This window comes from Athene cunicularia (assembly GCF_003259725.1).
Source record: "Athene cunicularia isolate RWA chromosome 1 unlocalized genomic scaffold, athCun1 chr1_part2, whole genome shotgun sequence".
Lineage (NCBI taxonomy): Eukaryota > Metazoa > Chordata > Aves > Strigiformes > Strigidae > Athene > Athene cunicularia.
The window spans coordinates 81,042,330-81,061,616 of NW_020799092.1; the positions used below are offsets into that span (position 1 = coordinate 81,042,330).

Genomic DNA, 19,287 nt, shown 5'->3' on the forward strand with positions numbered 1-19,287 from the left:
GACGGACGCACCAGCGCCGCCATGGCCAGCGAGGGGGAGTCCGGCCCCCAGCGCCGCCGCTGCTGCACGCAGGAGGCCCCCGGTGAGCTGGGGGGGGTCCCCACCTTCCCGACAGTTATACCGGGCATTGGGGGGGTCCCCCCCATCCTGAGTACCGGTGGGTTCCTCCTCCTGAGCATCACATTGGGCACGAGGGGGGATTCCATGTAACACCCCACCGCCCCCGTCCCTTCCCCATCCTGGGTGCTGGTGGGTTCCCTCCTCTGGAGCATCGCACTGGGGGGGGTTCTTCCCCCTGCCAGCACTGCACCGGGCACTGGGGTGACCCCCCTACCCAATCCCAGGTGCTGGTGGGGTCCCCCCCTCCCAAGCATCACCTGTGTCCCCCCTGTGGGGTTTGGGGACCAAGGTGACACCCCAGCACATCAGCCCCTGGGTGTCCTGTGGTGCTGAGCCCAGGCAGGACATGGCCCCAGTGTGACTCCACCCCCCCACTCCCTACAGATGTCCCCAAGGCCACCGAGCCCCAGGGTGACAGCGACAGCCGGGGCTCCCTCTGTGACCGGCACTGCGCTGCCATCAACAACGTGCAGGGTGACCTGGGTGACCTGGGCTGTCACCTGCACCGTCCCCGTGTGCCCCCAGGTAAGGCCAACCACGGGGTGGGCTGGGACCAGTGTGCTGGGGGGGGTCCTACACCCTCGTCACCCTCCGTCTTGCCCGCAGCTGTGTCCCCCCTGTCCTGCTGCCAGCAGCACTCGGAGGAGGTTTGCGAGAGCTGCGTGGTGAAAACCACCCTGACGGCTGAAAACGCCGTGGAGGCCAACAAGCTCTCCAACAACTATAAGGTGGGTGGCAGTGGCAGGGGTGGGGGCACTCACAGGTGCTCCTGGATGGCTGTAAGATGTTTTCTTTTTCTCCTCTCCACCCCCTGAAAAAAAAAAAAATAAAATCTCTGCAGTTTGGCTTCAAGAAATGGAAGAGCCACGTGACGGCGCGGCCCTGGGAGGACCGATCGGAGATCGTCAAGGAGCTCTACTCCGACCTCAATGTCATCCGTGGCTCTGGAGGTGGGTGGCCTTGGGGACAACCCTGTGCGACGACAGTGTGGATTTGGGCCGTTGCAGGTGACAAGGGTCCCATCCGGTGCCTCCCCTCCCGCAGGGTCCACGGTGACGTGTGGGAACATCCTCTACCTGCTGCTCTTCGGCTGGTGGCTCTCGCTCCTCTACGTCCTCGTGGCTGCTGTGATGTTTGTCACTGTTGTGGGGGCTCCTTATGGTGAGTCTTGGATTTGGGATCCCCAGGAAGGGCTGGGTGAGCCCAAAATGGCTCCGATGGGTGCTGGGGTGTCCTGGGTCTCTGCAGGGTGGCCCTGGAGGGGACATATATGTCCCTAACAGAGGTGATGCTCGTGTCCCCGCAGGGTGGCTCTGCTGGGACCTGGCCGGGTATTTCCTCTGGCCCTTCGGCAAAGTGATCCAGAAGGTGGAGGTAACGGCATGCTCCGAACTGGGACCCCGCTGGGGGATACACTGGGGTGTCCCATGCTGCACCCTGACACCCCTCCATCTCCTCCAGGTCTCCAAGTCGAGCCGGGTGCTGGGTGCGTGCGAAGCCGGCGCGGGGGAGAGCTCAGCCCTGCTCGGGGGCCCCGTGCCGCGGCGCTGGCGCCCGTGGTGCTGGGTGGACACCGGACACTGGGTGAGCCCCATCTTGGACACGGTGACACCCTTTTCCCAGGTGTTGGCACCCCAGGAGCCCCCCGTTATGGTGGGGATGGCACCTGTGGGTGCCTCCGCTCCCCTGGGGTGGGTGCTTTGGGCTGGGCAAGTCCTGAAGGTGTCTGTCCATTCGCAGCAGCGTGCCGGTGCCGTGGCATGGCTGTGCCTGGGCTACCCGGTGCTGGTGCTGGCCCATGGGCTGGTGTGTGTTGCCGCGTGGCTCCTCATCTTCCTCATCCCTGTGGCCAAGCTGAGTGCCCGCGCAGCCGCCCGTGTCCTGCTGCTGCCCCCGGAGCAGGTGCTCGTCCGGCGTCTGAGGATGGTGGGTGCCTCTGTGAGGGGGAGGGGGAAGGTCCTGCACCCTGCTCCAGGGTGGATTTTGGGGCGCACGGAGCGAGGTCACCCACTTATCCCTCTGCAGACGGAGGTGCCGCTGGAGGGGGAGGTGATTCTCTGCTGCTACCGCGCTGTCAACCCCTACTACTACAAATACGCTGTGGATGGGATCAACGTCTTCGCAGTCAGTATCCTTCTGAGGGATGGGGTGCACCCTCAGTCAGTTTGCAGAGGACACCCGGTTGGGTGGGAGTGTTGATCTGCTCAAGGGTAAGGAGGCTGCAGAGAGACCTGGCCAGGCTGGAGCCATGGGCTGAGCCCAACTGGGGGAGTTTCACTGGGGGCAAATGCCGGGGGCTGCCCTTGGGCTACAACAACCCCCAGCAGGGCTACAGGCCTGGGGAGGAGTGGCTGGAGAGCTGCCGGTCAGAGAGGGACTGGGGGGGTGAGAATGAACCAGAGTGTGCCCAGGGGGCCAAGGAGGGCAACGGCATCCTGGCTGGTGTCAGCACTGGCGTGGCCAGCAGGGACAGGGGAGGGATCTGAGCCCTGGGCTCGGGGAATGGGCTGCCAGGGCAGGGGGGAGTCCCCGGGATCCCTGGAGGGGTTGAAGAGTCGGGCTGAGCCAGCGCTGAGGGGTCAGGGGGAGGGTCATGGTGGGGCTGGAGGAGCCTCAAGGGCTTTTCCAACCCAGATAATTCTGTGAAAAAAATGACAGGCGTTCTCTCTCTGCAGATGGACAACAACGGCACTCTCTACTACAGTCATGTCCAGTGAGTGTCCACTGGGGTGGGGACAGGGTTGTCCCCACATTGGGGTGGCACCTCCTGGGCTCAGTCATGGTCCTGTATCCCTCCCAAATGCCCTCTCTTCCCCCGATTGAAGGGCTCCAATCCAGCCCCCCAACTCCTCCGTCTCCAGGGGATTCCCCCCCGGGGTGCCCATGCTGGACACGGCACTGAGCACGTGTCACCTGTGTCCCACAGACCCCTGGTGTACACAGTGTCCCTCCTGCTCCCCGCCGCCTACCTCATCGGCCTCTTCTTCACCCTGAAAACTCACTCGCACATCTACGACATCCACATCAGCGACTGTCACAGTGAGTGTCCCCCTGACTGTGGGATGCTCCGCTTGTGGGGCTGGTTCTTCTCACCGCCATGGGGTGTTCCACCATGTTCTTGCTCTTCCCCCTCTCCTCCAGTGCCTGGCCATCACCACAGCGCTGTGGTCCACTGGTCTCGCTGGCGAGCCCTGGTCATCCTCCTGCTCTCCACCCTCTGCATGTCCGCCTGTGCCGACCTGGCCACGGAGCACATCAGCCCCATCCTCACCAACTCCACCATCTCGCAGGTGAGCATGGGGATGGTGGTGGGTCAGGTTTGGGTGGCCCTGGGGACACAGATGTGCCCTCTGAGGATGGGAACCTGCCCTGGCTGCAGGGATGAGCCCCCAAAGCTGGAGGAGAGGTGCTGAGATCCTCCATGCACCGAGGAGCTGTGGCTGTCCAGGGGTTGGATGTAGTCAGGATCGGGCCATATGCATGTCACCTCTTCCTTGCAGTACTTCATTGGTGTCACCGTGCTGGCAATGGTGCCTGAGCTGCCAGAGATTGTCAATGGCATCCAGTTCGCTCTGCAGAACAACCTGAGCTTGAGGTGAGATGGCTCAAAGGGTGCTTTTTGGGGTGGCCTCCTCCAGCATGGTCCCTATGCCCTGTCCTAGCCCACAGCTGTGCCTTGGTGCCAGCAACGGGCCACCCCTCCCCACAGTGTCAGTGGGTCACAGAATCATCTAGGTTGGAAAACACCTTGAAGATCATCCAGTTGAACCATAGGGTCACTGATTTGCTCTCAAAGAGGATTTAAATCCACCCCAAAAATGGGGCCAGATCCAGGTTCTGCTCCATAACTTGGCTCCCCAAGGTGGGACAAGGGCTGCTGGAGACTTGGCTGGGGGCAGCTCTGAACTTGTGTGTCCTCCCCAGCATCGAGATCGGGAACTGCATCGCTGTCCAGGTCTGCATGCTCCAGATCCCCATCCTGGTGCTCTTCACCATCTTCTATGTGAGTAACCCCAGGACAGAACCCTGGGTGACCTCCCACAGCGGAGTTGGGGACACATGAGACCCCTCAAGGCCACAGCCACTGACCCCGGTGTCTCCTCTCCTCTGCTCAGCGCAGGGGAAGGTGGGGTCAGATGTCCCCTACTGTGGCTGATGCTGTCCCCAGCCCTAGGGACATGTGGCAGAGGGAGTTTAAGGGGTGACATGCGTGTCCCCAACCACAGTCAGTGTGGGGTTGTCCCGGTTGGCCATAAACCCAAATCCTCTCTGCCTCGCAGCCCACCAACTTCACACTTGTCTTCAGCGACCTCCACGTCTATGCCAGCATGTTCAGCGTGGTGCTCATGAACTACATCTTCATGGATGGCAAATGTGACTATTTCCAAGGTGACTGCTCACCCGGGAGGCTGCTGTGGGACTTGAGGTTCCCCTCTTTCTTGTGCTGATGAGATGGGGGGGCTCCTGGAGACAGCCCTGGGGTCATCTGCTTGCTGCAGCTCTTGGCATGTGGCTTGAGCAATTTGAGGGGGGCTTGGCTGAGCATCTTGGGAGGTGCTGGAGCTGCCACCCTGTAGCAGCTCAGAGGGGTATCGCTCCCTTTTCACCCTTAAGAGGGAATTTTAAACTCATTTTGACTCAGATTTTGCAGAGAACCATGAGTGTCCTTTACAGAGGGCTAGTCCAGACCACACTAAGTCTTAAAAGCAACTCCCCTCCTTGCTCCTCCCTCCAACCTGCTGTGTCTTCCCTAGGCACGGTGCTGGTGATGGTTTACTTCATCCTCCTGGCTGTGTATTTCTTCGCCCCATCGCCCAGTGGTTGCTGAGGTTTGGACTCTTTCTCCAACCCTCTCGTTGGGTTTGGTGCCTGTCACAGCATTATCCAGTGTCTCAGGGACTCGGCCGGGCTTGCTCCGGGCTGGAAGCGTCGTTTGCTGAAGCTGCTGCTGCTGCCTGGCTCTCCCAGTGGGAGAAGCCAACGGGGCTTCAGGGATGGGAAAGGTGGTGGCAACCAAAGCACTCCTGAACCAAGAAGGAGCCTCAGCACCTGAGCACTTCACAGAGGTTTTTCCAGCCTGCACATGTGTGGCTGGGAGGAGAACTGTCCCTAGTTTTGGAGGGTCTTGAAGGGAGTTTCTGTCTGGTCTCAAGGACAGACCCCTCCCCTGGGATGTGTTGCACTGGGAGAAGGTGCCTGAGAAGAACCTCTCTCCCTTCGGGGCAGTGGGTGATCCTGAGCCTGGAAGGGACTTGGCTCTGGGGATCATACAAGGCTTCTTGATGGTACTAGAAATGCACTAAAAGGTTATTTTTCAGCTGTTTTGTCATTAAAGCAGTTTTGTATGAATCAGGAACAAACTTGTTTCTCCTTAAACAAGCCTTTGGTCACCTGTCCAGGCTCCTCTGTGTCCGCCACCCAGGTTAGTGATGGTCTTGGGGTGATGGCCACTGGCCAAGGTGTGGTTGGGTGTTGGGTGCCAGTGAGGGCTCGGTTGGAGCCAGCAGTCCTGGGAGCAGAGCAGGACAGTGCTCCCTGTCCTCTGTCCCAGCACGAGAGGAGGTGGCAGGGGAGAGATCTGTCACCAGGCCACAGGGACAGAGCCAGCAGTGGGGTGGCTGTGAGCTCTAGCCTTCTCTGTGACCCTCCCTAAGCTCCAGCTCTTGTTTCCAACCTGGTCTTGTCTGACTGTCCTGGGTCATCCTTGTTCAGATCTTTAAGAGGCTCCTAAGAAGGGGTGGGGATGCTCCCGGTGCTGCTCACAGGGTACAAGGTGTGACCAGTCGGGGACCTGCTCATATTCCTCTGCGAAGGGAAACACCAGTGGGTGAGATGAGAGGACAAAGCAGATGGCTTGGACTGATTTATTATCAGAGCTTTAAAAAAAAACAGAACAAGAAAACCCCAAACCAACCCAAAAGCAAAACATTTAACATACATAGATACAGGCAATGCAGCTCCTCTGTCCCATCTCACTCCCCAGCCCCACAGGGACATACTTCAGTATAAAAACCAGGGTGGAGAGCACTGCTCACTGCCTGCAACATGAATGTTGGACTCTGAAAGGTCCCACAGTCAACAGAAACAGGACTAGACTTGAAAAAGCCTCGAGTAAGGCAGGCAGAGAGTAGCAGCCTGGGATCCTCCTCCTTCCCAAAGGAGGGCAGCTGCTCGTTAGCAATTAATGATGCTGCTTTATCAAGCTTCTTTTGTTTTTCTAGTATAGCATCAGTATGGGCAATGCTACTATTAATACAGATGTTTGGGAAAATTTGTGAGTACCTGGAATCGGCTGATGGTTGCAGACAGGCTCGATGGCACAGGGCAGTAAAAGCTGGAAAAGGTGTGGGGTGGGAGGGCAGAAGATGATGGCACCGAGCAGGTTCTCCTACATCTCACCTGAGGCTAAAGAGAAAACAGCTACCCTGGGGTGAGGGATACTTGAGGCTTCTGGAGCCAGATCCAGCCTTTGTGTTGGGGAAAGCAGGGTAGGGCCAGTGCTGTGGGTCCCTCCCCCAGCACCCTGCTCTGAGCAGGACAAGCCCAGCAGTAGCTGTTGGTGGCTACAAGGGTGCCCTGAAAGTGTCCCACGTTGTCCTGAGCTGCTCTGCTTGGTGCTGGGAGCAGGGGGTGTCCCCATAAAAGCCTGTTCTGAGCTGGCTTTCTCTGTCTTGGTGTGTCCCAGGCAGCATTGCAGGTGTTCTCCCTCCATCAGTTGCTGCAGATGCTGAATCCTTTCCCTCTCCCTTGGGGAAACCATGGCTCAGACCTGGCAGAGGCAGGAACACTATACTCTTGCTTTCATGTATGGAATTTCACAGAGGGAGTTTAACTTGCCTTTAAAAGGGAGGAACCAGTACTTGGGCATCACCTGGGCTGTAGGTGAAGACAAGCCCATGGAGCAAGAAAAGCCCGGAGCCATATATCCTTCAAGTTCTGCTCCAGAGCGAAGCCTCTGCCACTGTGAGCCAGCGAGAAGCTTTTATCACTCAAAAACTCAACATGCAGCAGAGCAGCAGCAACTCCAGTAAACTCTCAGAAGAGCTGTCAGCTCTGCAGTGCTTAAAACAAGTAATTTCTTAGGAAGAGCAGCCTCTGAGATTTTGTGCCCATCATGAAGCAGCCACCCCAGGTAAGTGGGAGGGGAGAGGTCCCTGGACTCCTGTCAGTGGATGATGTTTATATGTTTTTATCAACAAAAACAAGTCCCTGGCCCTTTATTCTGTGGGCAGAGGGTGCAGGCAGGCTCTGGGATGGCACAGGCAGTGGTCCAGCCTGTGGAAGAGGTTTGGGCACTTGTGTTTGGGTGACCCAGCACTGCGGAGGGATGTCAAGGGCTGTATTGTCCTGCCTGGGTGGCTGTCCGTGTTCCATGGCAAGATCTGAAGTGAAGTGACAGTGTTAGAGGTGTCAGTATGGAGCTGGGCTGAAGCCAGATGTTTCCCTGACCAACACCCACCACTTTGCCTCTTCACTGTGTTCACATCGAGGGGGAAAGCTCGGGGCTGCCACTGTCAGGCTGCTGAAGTGAGAAAGACATTAGAGCTTAAGGAATTTGATCAGAGATCCAGGCTTGGATGGCTGTAATGTTGCCTTGGTGATGATGGGAGGTGCTCTTTAAAGTAGAGGAGGGAAGAACCAGGGCAAAGATTAAGTTCAGACCTTCAGCCTCTGCAAGAAGAGGTGAAAGCCACTGAGTTCAGGCTAGAAGAAGGAGCTGGAGAAAAGCCCAGCTCCCCTTGATGCCCCATGCCATGGTCCTGCAGCTGAGGACAACACAAGCCAGGGGCTAGAGAGCAGGTCTGGGCTCAGCTCCGGAGCCAGGAGCAGTGGGCTGCTGCAGCAAGCAGCAAGGAATGCTTCAGCTAGGATGCCCAACCTTGATTTTGCTGGGCTTTGGAGAAAAGCAGCAACTGAGGCTACAGAAGGGGGAAAATCTATCCCCAGGAACAGGGGAAGCTTAACATGGGGGGAAGCGTTAACACTTCAACTGAGTATCAGGGGTAGGTGCTCCCTAAAAGGTGGAACAGTGGCTCAATCAGCCAGTGCTGTTCAGATTAACAAGACAATGCTCTGGTTTATTTAAACAGAAATGCAATCTCTTAAAAAGAAACTAAAACTCCACTTTAACCCTTGCCTTTGAAAGGGGAAGGTACCAGGAAAACCTGATTAAAAAAAAATAAGACACTTAAAAATGGTCTTCAAAGGAAAGATTTTGCACGATTTTGAGTGGAGCTGCTCAGAGTTCAATGGTCACTTACACACGGGCTCTAGAGTGAATTTCACAGTATATGAAGTAAAGCAAGACAAGAATTAGACAGACATCCCCTCCTCTCCTGCCTCTGCAGAGGTGACCACTGCTCCCAGCAAGAGGAGGGGTATTTTGGATGCTGTTTCCTGGGACAAGTGCTCCATGAGTTTCCAAGGATCTATGTTAAAACCACATGCAGCAATCACATCCTCCACCCCTGGAGGAACATGAAGCTAACTAGAAAAGGAAAACAAAAAAGCTTACACGTACATGTTAGTCAGGTGCTGATAACCAGGCCCTGAGCTGGCAGGGGTGGCTCACACCAAAGCGCTGGGTACGACATGCTGCAGCCAGCTCTGAAATCTGTGGGGTGAGCTTTCACTGTTAGCTTGTTCAGAGTGCAAAATGAGCAGAAAAGGTTAAAAAAAGATTCGTCAAAACCTCTTCCCCTCCCCTCACCACCCTGAGTAAGCTACACAGTAGTCCATTATTGGTAATTTTTAACAAGTCTTCCAAGCAAACCTTTCAATGTGAAAAGGTGAGGAACACAGACACTGAGTGTTTCAAATCACTGCACGCTGCACCCAAAAAGCTGCACAGGCAAAGCTTCACCTGCTGCCCCGTGCGACGTTCCAGCTGTCTTCTGAAGCTCAAAGAGATGGGAACATGCCCATGGAATGCATGCAAAGCCTTCAAGCAGAAGGAGTTCTTGGTTTTATAGAGGGAGAGCTCAGCTGGGTGTTAAGGGGATGAGTGTTAAGGGGCTACAAAGCGAGAGAACAGGTCGGCTGTTCTGCACTGAACACCCTCCCTTAGATACATCTTGTGAAAATATCAAGTTGAACGTGCCCAGGGTAAGCACAGGCTCAGACATCTGCAAAGCTGCCCCCTGTCCCCAGTTAAATCATAAGCATGTGCTGATGACAGTTTGATGGCTGATGCTATGGATTAGTCCCAGAGAGTACTTTTGATTCACGGTGTAATTTAAAGATTCATAAATTAAAAGTGGATTTTCAACAACTTAAAAGTAAAAATTTCTAGAAAGGCATCGATGTATTTGCCGAGTAAGGCGTTGAGCAGGTTCCTCCACGTTCTTAGCAAGAGCATCCACAGTATCCATAAATAGGGGGCTTCTTGAACGTAATGTGTGTTGGACAGAAGCACGAGATGTTCTCATTTTAGTCGCTCAACGAGTCCCTGCGTCAGTCCAAGGTGCAAAAGCTGAGCTCTGGAGAGAGTTGCTAGATGAGGGAAATACTCCAGGAGCTTCTCCCATGACAGTTCCAGCAGGCTGGGCACCACCAGCCACATTTTAAACAGAGAGCCAGTCCGTTTGTCTTCATGGATGTTGACCACCCCTCCATGAACATACATGCAGCCAGCCTTGATGGGAAAAGGAGAAGGGAGTTACATGGGGCACAGACCAAACTGGTGCACCAGAAGGTGCTGAGGAAAACCAGGATTTGACTCTCCAGCTTCCCAGTGGGTTAATCACAGAGTGAGATGCATCTCACACGCTTTTACATGCTGGTGACAGAAGTGGCATTGCCCAAACCAGTCACCTCAGGCTCCTCTTGTAGCCAAGGGGAGGAATCACTGCTGAAGGCCACGTGTCTCTCATCCTAAAGTACCTATCTGCTAGCTTAGAGTGGTTTGCTCTGCATTTAAGGTGAATTTTAGCCTGAGATTATCAATTTTAGGAGTGGGGTTAAGTGTTACTAAATTAGTCCAGGACCATACTTATGTTTCAGCTAAAAAGTATGTATTTTTTAAACTAAACCCACACCATATACAGACATACTGCATTCCCTCTGGCTCAGCATAACCCTGATGGGAACAGAGAGATGGAGAAAGCTCAGGTGCTGACCTACTTTAAAAGTGACATTTTTTTCAATATATAGGAAAAGAAAAGGCATTCCTGTTGTCCAGGCACCCACTGGCAGTCACCAAGCTGTTGGGAAAACACCTTTAACAGGCCTAGTTTCCCAGAGAAAGTTGTATTTCTATCAATCTCAAAACTAGGTGACACCCGCTCTTTTAACCAAAGAACCCCATTATCTGCCCTCACATGCAGCCTACGGAGGCTGAAGTCACAGATAAATGCATTTCTTGCTGTCTGCTGCTTATCAACCACAGGTCTCAAAGCTTCTAAGTTAGAGCAAAAAGCTCTAGCACTACCAACTTTCCCATCAGCAGTGGTTTCCAAAGAGGGCTGCCCACCTGCTAATCTTTCAACTCAGGCTGTTTGCAGGACGCTAAAACCAGTTCACCTGGGGGAATATTTGTGCATTTTTTTCCCTTTTGCAAACAAGAATTGCTGTTCACACATGCAATTATTATTCCTAGGAGCTGCTGCAGTTTAAAAGCTAAAATTCTGCATCGCTGCTTTTAGAAAGCAGAACCTCCTCAAAGAGCAGCAGGAGTAAAAGGAGTCCATGCAGTGAGCTCCCACTAGCCCTCAGCCTTCCTAAAGATGCTGCATCCAGTGGACATCAGCTCCTTGGTAACATCAGTTCAGCTCTATTTGCAGCCCACGCAAACGTCGGAGTGCTTGGACGAGTGGCTTGAACTTCAGCTACGTAGGAAAGAAATGAGTCACTTACTGGTGTGACAGCAGCACAGTGAAAATAGACTGGTTCTGGCATGGCAGCTGGGAGCTTGACCCACTGGAAAGTCTGCAGACTCAGCTTCCAAACGTCTCCCAGAATCACTTCTCCGTTGTAGCCTCCACAAACGAACACATCTGTAAGAGAAGAAACCCACAGTGCTTCCAGACCCAGCCACCCTTCATCCAGCAGCTGCAGGACGTGCAGTGACAGAAGTCAGCAATCACCTTTCTGGAACAGTTTCAGGATCAACAATTATTCTACCTCAACACAAGCTCTCAGTGCCTCTCCAATCAGTCCCAGCACACAGTTCATAACCACAGGGGCCACTTACAGAATCACAGAAGGGTCTGGGTTGGAAGGGACCTCAAGGGCTGTCTAGCCCCGGGCAGGGCCACCTTCCACCAGCCCAGGTTGCCCAAAGCCCCGTCCAACCTGGCCTTGAACCCTTCCAGGGAGGGGGCAGCCACAGCTTCTCTGGGCAGCCTGTGCCAGGGCCTCACCCCCCTCACAGGGAACAATTTCTGCCTCAGATCTCATCTAAATCTCCCCTCTGTCAGTTTAACCCCGTTCCCCCTCGTCCGATCCCTCCCCCTGATGACGAGTCCCTCCCCACTTTCCCGCAGCCCCTTTCAGCCCTGGGGGGCCACTCTAAGGTCTCCCCGGAGCCTTCTCTTCTCCAGCTGAACCCCCCAACTCTCCCAGCCTGTCCTCACAGGGGGGCTCCAGCCCCCCAGCATCTCCGTGGCTTCCTCTGGCCCTGCTGGAGCAGGTCCGTGTCCTTCTGCTGTTGGTGCCCCAGAGCTGGACCCAGCCCTGCAGGGGGGTCTCCCAGAGCGGAGCAGAGGGGGAGAATCCCCCCCTGGCCTTGTGCCCACCCTGCTCTGGGTGCAGCCCAGCACACGGGGCCTTTCTGGGCTGCCAGCGCATGGTGCTGGCTCGTGGCATCATGGACAGGCTGGGAAGTGGACAACCCCACCACAGCAGATTCAGGGCTCAATGCCACTGAGAAGCAGGAGTGCACTCCCACTTTTAGAAGCTGTATTAAGACCTAGCTAACCTGACTTCACAGGCTCCTGGGTTTGATCAGATTCTACTGGTTTTAAACCCACAAGGAGCAGCCCCAGCCCTGGCTCATAGTCCCGACTTTGTCCAGGTTCTCAACTCAGAGGCTTGCACTGCAGCAAAATACTGCTGATGAAGGTGACTGGAAGCAACCCCCAGCTCCTGCCTTACTTTTATTGGCACAATTAGCACTCCTAAGAAATATAATCTGGCATATCATTCTTCTGCATGGCTCAGTACCCTTTAATGTACAGCATTCAGTAATCGATCTGAAGAGTTTTGAAAAGGATCGATAGGGCAACTGCTTTTTCAGTCCATTATGAGCAATTTGGGTTTTATCAGGTTTGGGGGCATTTGTTTTTGGAGGATGAGGCCACAGAAGAGGCCCACATCTTGCTGAGGGAACACTCTACTATTCAAAATTGTAACTGAACACAGATTGCACACACAGAGCCCTCTCTAAGCTGTGCCTCAAACAGCACCATTCAAGTGATTTAAAGCAAGAATATTTGGAGGATCAAAATGAAGAACAAAAGGCTCTGCTAAGCTCTGTGCAACTCCTAACATAAAAACCAGCCCCCACTTTACTAGAGAATGGAAAGACTGAGGGGCTAACTCTGCTACTGCCTCATAATCCACTCCATATGAGCAGCTGGGATTTACACCACCAGGAAAAGGACCTGCTACCAATGAAATCCCTGAACAATCTTGTCTCTAAAGAACTCAGCTTCCAGGCATTTGGCCCCACTTTGCTTTTCACAGCAGAGTGTAAAGCTAACAGGTTAGCCACTGTGATAAGGAGCATCACTCATACCTGTTCATGTCCTTGCAACCAGTAAGTTGCAAAGTGTCATGGACACTCATGGCTAAAATATATGTAAAAATATATTTTACACTGATGTGACCACACATCCAAAGATTCACGTGTTGCCTAAAATACTGCAGAATTCCAGAGAGCAACAGTACTGTGTGGTGCAGAAGTAAATTTGCCTACAGCAGTGAGATCCCTCATATGAAGAGTGGTGCCAACTGGGCAGCTTAAGGCCTGTTGACAAGAAAGAAATCCAATTCCATAAAAAAAACATGTGTGCCCTGCAGTTCTCTCCAACATGTGTGGAGGCCAGCAGCTCTCAGGCTAGAAGGATGGGCTTGTGGCTGCCAGGTTTTATAAGATACAGCAATTTTCAAGAGACAGATCTTACCATTTTTTATCTGAACGCAGCTATGGCATCTTCTGGCTGCTGGGAAGCCTGAGGAGAATTAAAAAAAAAAAAAAAAGCATCAACTATAGTTGTTTTAAAGTGCTTGGGCAAGAGGTGATTTTATCTCAATATATAATCAAGGATAGGAGTCACCTGTTTAATTTATAAGGGGCTTCTGCTTTCCAACAACCACAGGTATAACATCTCTAATTCAGCAAATAGCTAAAAGTTTGACTCCTAATTGCTCTCTGAGGAAGGAAAAAACGTGCCAGAATCTCATTCCCCACAGATTCCAGCTCTCAGCTCTGGCGTGGTGAAAAGCAGCAGCTAAGGGCCTGCAAAGGTTTCAGGGAAAGCCTTGCTGCTAACCAGGCCAGCACGTGGTCGCTCAGAGGCCACAGAGGTGATGTGTATCTTCTGGGAGGACAGCCAGCTGCTATCATCTTTCCCACCCAGGGAGGGAGAAAAGCCACACTGCTAAATATGCTTCAGATGGGTTAGTCCTTCCTGCTAAGCTCTACGCAAGCAGGACCTCGAAGGCAACCTTAAGTCACAGACTCCACAAGGTTATGAAAACAGGTTTTCAGCCTGCCAGCAAACAGCATCTTAGCCACTCTCTGTTTTACAGGGGAAGACACATGAAATTCCAGACTCACCAACTTTTTCATGAGGTTTTGTGGCAATTTCCTCCCAGGTGTTGGTTTCCAGGTTGTACGCATGGATCTGAAGGGACAAAGAGGAACCATTAGTTTCCTCCTGGCTCTTCCAGCACTGCAGTGACGCAGTTACAGCCTCAGACCCAGGGAGCCACTATAAATAACATCTCTTTTTCATTAAGCTGAAAACAAAAACACCTAATGACAGCCATTGACTAAGCAGGTATACAATCACCATCAAAGCAGACCAGCTTACTAAAACTTTCACCTCAGGCTTTGCTATTTGAGCCCCACAGCTGTAGAAAACAGAATACTGCTTTTAAAAAACCTAGACCGATTAAAACCCACACCCTCCAGTTCTCAAAAGGATTTAGAAATACCTAACTCATGCCACACATAAGAAGAAAAGAAATGCACAGAATGGAGAGATAAAAAGTCATGTTAACTGCTGCAGTTTCAGCTTTTTTGGAAGCAGAGCCCTATTTAGAGTCTCCTCATTTATCATTTTGGCACTCAAGTTTAATTCACTCTTCTCTCCCCAAACCGTATGGGAGAAAATCATTCACCACAAGAAAGGAAATTAAAGCATACAATTAAGGGAGAAGACAAGAAAAGAATCATCATATCAATATCTGAATTTAACATCAAGGAATTCCTTCCTTTGGCACTTTCCTGTTCTGGCACAAATACATTTAGAAAGATGTCCTACGTGTTTTTAAATGAGACTCTTTGATAACAGATTGACAGAAGTGAAGCAGTTTTGCAGCTGGGTATGGTCACTGGGTACCACGGATTCATCATCCGTAAATCAACGGGACACGTTTGTGGCAACACCAGGTTTTACAGAAATAGGAGAATAATCTGCTCCTAGTTATTTATTTTTTCACCAAGCTCTCCAGGCACAGCCAGGTGAAGAGGCTGTGCTGGTTATACTTCACTGTAGAAAATCTCCTGTCCAGGCAAGCACTTGAGGTTTCTCATCACCTTACCTTATCTAAGGAATAAGCTGTCCGGGAGGTTCCACCTCCCAAGATATAAATCCGTTGACCATCATGTGCGATTTCATGTCTGTATCTGAAGGTGGAAAAAGGGACATTTAGCAGCACAAACAATTAGTGCAAGTGAGCAACAACAAAAGCCTTCTGGAAAACACTGCCAAATCTGGGTGGTTTAAGTAGACACCCCAAGTCTGGCTATGCTCTATCGGTCTTTCCAGTTGGGAGCATTCAGAAGATGTGGAAGCTTTCATGAGCAATCTAAGCAGCACCCCAGAAGCTTGAAAGGCATTTTCTGAGAGCAGAGCACCACGGAACTTAAGTACAATGATTTATGGAGCACCACGACAGCCACCAATATTTCAGTCCCTTCTCAAAGATGGTCACTGACTGATCTCCCAGCCTTCCACGCCTTGTTCCAGAACAGGACAAGGGACAGGGATCAGCTGAAGTCTCTTCCCCTCCTTAGCACTCACCAGCTGCCCCAAGTCCCCAGGTCTGTTCTGGCATCAGGCAGTCCAGATTCAGTGTCTTGGCAAAGGCTTCACACCCCACCCCAACAGCCCCCTGCAGGCCCGACTGCTGGAGCACCCGTTGTGCAGGGTTCAGAGCCAAAACTACTGCTCTAAGAGTGTCCTGCCTGCGCTCTCTCAGCTTCTCACTCCCAGTAAAGGTGGTGACTCCCCAGTGCAAAAGCTCTCTCAGACTGTCCAGCTTCTCACCTCTCCTCTGGCATGTCACAGGACATATTGTTTGGTTTCAGCTGGATCCACTCTCTCGTGTTGAGGTCTAGCTTATGTAGGTCAGTACTATAAATGTAACCAGTTGTTCCTCCAAACACATAGAGACAACCATTGATGATGGCCATGGCCTGGAAGGTAACAGAGAGAAACCAGTTAAAAAGGATGTGTGACATTGGTGTCTGAAAAAAAGAGAATTCCCAGCCTCCCAAAGCAAAAGACACTGCTTGCAAAGCTCTACCTACAACTAACAAAATGCATCTTCGGGAGAAATGTGAAAGGCAAACAAGGATGAGACACAAAAGATGGGGGGTGGGTGTCTGTAGGAATGGAAAGTAACTCCATGCTCACAAGACAAGGACCTAGAAGTGGAGCTGCTGAGGTTCAGATACCAGACAAGACAGATCTGTGCAGCAGGGGCTCCCAGGAGCTACAACCACAGCACACTTAACCCTGAATCTCTTCCACACTGACCTTACACAGATACTGTTACGGAGAATCTTATAAATCAGCTATCAGAGAGCCAGCAGGATTAAGTGTAGCAGAGAAATCCCCAAACACAGTGGATAAGCGAGACTAAACAAGGGAGGCAGCCTGTACAATTCAGAAGCCCTTGGCCTATCAGGCCACTGAAACGGCGAAGGCAGTGCAGGCACATGGTCTGAGGTGGAAGCAGAGATGTAGCTCCTTCTGCTCCCAACTGCCTGTTTGCCAAAGGCCAGCTCGAGCTGAGCTGGGCAAGGGGAAGACTACTTGCTTTCCCCCAGCTGTCTGGAGCGCATCTAAATGAGAAATTAGTTGGGTCATAAATGTCTGCACCACAAGCGTACTGGTAGTATTACTGGAAAGCACAGCAGAAGCTGGTAGTCCGCCCATGAATCTAGTTTTTTTGTGCACCATGTTCACCCAGGACATCATGGACAGCTTTAAAAGTTGTTATTCTAATATAAACAAGACGTACTAAACACTGGTTTCATTTGTAGTCTGGGGTTTTAAAGGCTTTGAGGAGGCTAGAGAGCAACTCCAGAAATGACCAACCACTCCTTAAAGCAGACATACTTTTTTCATTCAACTGCATCTGGCATTTAGATAACAAATTCTGGCTTTTCGAACCACAAGAAAACTATTCCCTCCCCTCGAAACCTCAGAGACGTGAGGCTGCTCTATTAATTTATGAATGACACCTGCCTTTCCTTACACTGATGTACACAGACAACAACTCTGGTTAGTAGCAGAGAACAGATCTTTGTGCTCTGGCCCCTTTTCGGGGGTGCACAGCTCAGCACACGCAGGCACAACACCCCAAGTGCCTCAGTGAGGGCTGTCCTTCATACCTGCCCATAGATGCGATTGGGTTTCTTCCCTCGACAGCTGAGCAGAGCCCATCTTTTGTACTTGACGTTGCAGACGTGGACATCGTTGCCGTTGCTCTCCCCAAAGGGGATCCCGGTGCCCCCGAACACAAGCAGGTTGTTGCCATGCAATACAACTAGGAGAGAGAGACAGAGCAGAGACACTTGTTGCTGTGAGAAGCAGTAAACCAGAATGACTCTCTGCTCTGGACACAGTAGGCAGAGAGTGTTCAATATTGTTCAAATACCCTACAATTCACACTATGCGTTTATGGCTTTGAAATACTCTAAAAGAGAAAGAATGCAAGCTAAAACCATGGTAACCAAAGGCCTACTTTTAAAAATGGCTAGCGAACAAAGAGATCTATTTTTGGATGCTTTGAGTTGTCTGATTGCACTGAGCACCCAGCTGCTGAAAGTGCAGGTGCCTTGCAAGTTATCAAGCTAAATACCTCAAGACTACCTCTTGCATTGGAAATTTTTTCTTTCCCTCTGCCTCAACCCAAGCGAAAGGGGAAAGAAAAAAAATCACAAAGCCAACCCAAACTCAAGGCCTGTTTGCAGAAGAGTTGGAAGCAGGGTCCAGATTTCCCAGTTCTTGCCTGGTTTTGCATTCCTCCAGGGACACTGATTAAAATAGCTTCAGGAGGAGGCGCACAGGAATTGAATTTCCATACATACGTGACATGGAGGCTAGTTCCCTGGGCATGTAGCCTTCAGTGCCCATTTGATGCCAGGTGTCTGTAGCAAAGTTGTACCGCCAGAGTTCCCTGAAGAGCGGGTAGTCTTCATTCTCTGGCCCACCAGACTCATCATAGTCAGGATTGTAGCCTCCAAACACATACAAGTTGGCATTATCGGCCACGCAACGATGGCCGCTTCTTGCAGGTGGAGATCTATGGCCTAGAGCAAAATGAGAAGGTAAAACAGCTTCAGTGAAATGTCAGCAGAGGAGCTGAGCTTGAGGCCCAGGGTCAGGACTAGACCTGCTGCAGTGGTCCTCCAACAAGTGTGGCTGGTGTTTCGCCACAGGGAAGCACATCAGCAGCCAGGAGGAAAGGGCTCTGTAACGACAGATCCACCTCTCCGAGCATGAATGGGGAGAGCTTCTCCATGTCACCATCTCAGTCACGTCCACTCTAGCCCCTGGACCACACCTGCCTAAAGATACCTGTCTGCACAACAACCCTTCCACATGACAATCCTTTTGTAAAAGCTATTTCCAAGAAATGTTACAAATTCCTCCTTCTGTCATTCCGTATGGCAGCTTTCACTTAAGAAACAGTTCCAGAATGTTTATATTTAAAGCTGCCTGATGAGAACAAAGGAAAAAGTAATGATTTGCTCTCCCTCCCACACAAACCTTCTCTCTGTTTCTTCTCTTTTGCTCCTGGCACCTCGTATCTTGAGAAGGTTCTTTCGCCTTGGACACCCCTGGGCTTCCTAAACATTAAGCAGGTCTGTAAATCAAGTAAAAGTCTCCTCATAGATAAAGGCATCTGCACTGGGAGGGAGCGTTGCAGGGAACCAACCCTTCTGAGATCCCACAGGTTGAGCTTGACAACTGGCAGACGCAGCCCTTCCAAAACGAAGCCTTCTGCCTCCCCACCCTCTTCCCCAAAAGCCAATGGAAATAAAAGTGGGGAGGACAATTGAGGCTCAGACCTCAACTGGAATAGGAAAAAAGACCGATTCAGCCCAGGAAAATTTAAACAGCAATATTCTTGTTGGATAACAGCAATTGAAGGCTCAGCTGACAAGTGATCAAAAAGTAATTCTGAGCTTGCTCGAATTTGATGCACAGCAAGAGCCAAGCACAGTGCCAGGGTGGATGTTTTTCTTCAACGAGACACAGGACCACATAACGGATGAGAAAGATGAAAGGAATAGAAAACGATCAGGTCCCTGAACAAAGGAGCTGGTTGTGAGACACATGTAGAACATCTCAAGCTGGCTAAAATGCTTCAAAAGTCATTTTTTCTATGCAATACAACGGTGTTTTGGAGAGAGTAACTCTAAGCTTCACTTTGACAAGAAGGACACATCACAGTCCCCTAAAATGTACAATTTCAACACGTAACCATCACACCCTCAAGTACATTCTCTGCTTGTTGCACCTCAAGAGAGGCCCGCTTTGGTTCAGGTCACAACAAAGAGCAAACCAAAAAACCATCAAAAGAAGATCCCTGAAGATTCCTCACCCAAACAAACCAGTGATCTTCACCACCCACCTGCTCTCACAGCTCTTTTATGGACTTTTAGGATGGAACAGGACCCAGTGAATCATCTAATTAGGACCC

At 51.7% G+C, this 19,287-nt stretch overlaps 2 protein-coding genes across 2 annotated transcripts; one reads left to right on the forward strand and one right to left on the reverse strand.

Moving 5' to 3' along the window:
• The first annotated feature begins 6 nt into the window (after positions 1–6).
• Positions 7–5,432, forward strand: LOC113491263 (low affinity vacuolar monovalent cation/H(+) antiporter-like). Its single transcript, XM_026868030.1, has 16 exons — positions 7–82; positions 505–645; positions 727–848; positions 962–1,070; positions 1,165–1,281; positions 1,427–1,494; positions 1,582–1,704; positions 1,861–2,046; positions 2,146–2,244; positions 2,796–2,833; positions 3,047–3,159; positions 3,262–3,410; positions 3,621–3,715; positions 4,045–4,123; positions 4,401–4,509; positions 4,875–5,432. The coding sequence occupies exons 1-16, from the start codon at positions 22–24 to the stop codon at positions 4,946–4,948; spliced, it is 1,683 nt and encodes a 560-aa protein (XP_026723831.1). The 5' UTR covers positions 7–21; the 3' UTR covers positions 4,949–5,432.
• Positions 5,433–7,199: 1,767 nt separating this feature from the next.
• On the reverse strand, positions 7,200–18,242 carry KLHDC10 (kelch domain containing 10). Its single transcript, XM_026868032.1, has 9 exons — positions 18,224–18,242; positions 17,669–17,890; positions 16,970–17,124; positions 15,618–15,766; positions 14,890–14,974; positions 13,901–13,967; positions 13,245–13,292; positions 10,975–11,114; positions 7,200–9,754 (listed from the first exon to the last, which is right to left on the reverse strand). Exons 1-9 carry the CDS (start codon positions 18,240–18,242, stop codon positions 9,545–9,547), a joined length of 1,095 nt encoding a protein of 364 aa, XP_026723833.1. The 3' UTR covers positions 7,200–9,544.
• Positions 18,243–19,287: the final 1,045 nt, after the last annotated feature.

Bases quoted from the DNA above. Each gene is read 5' to 3' on its own strand.
- LOC113491263 (XM_026868030.1), top strand. From the start codon at position 22: ATGGCCAGCGAGGGGGAGTCCGGCCCCCAGCGCCGCCGCTGCTGCACG. The intron at 1,495-1,581 runs GTAACGGCATGC...CATCTCCTCCAG, and splicing joins AAGTGATCCAGAAGGTGGAG to GTCTCCAAGTCGAGCCGGGT. The intron at 3,411-3,620 runs GTGAGCATGGGG...TCTTCCTTGCAG, and splicing joins CCAACTCCACCATCTCGCAG to TACTTCATTGGTGTCACCGT.
- KLHDC10 (XM_026868032.1), bottom strand. The intron at 13,968-14,889 runs GTAAGGTGATGA...TTGTCCCTTCAG, and splicing joins CAGCTTATTCCTTAGATAAG to ATCCATGCGTACAACCTGGA. The intron at 13,293-13,900 runs GTGAGTCTGGAA...AATTCTCCTCAG, and splicing joins AAAACCTCATGAAAAAGTTG to GCTTCCCAGCAGCCAGAAGA.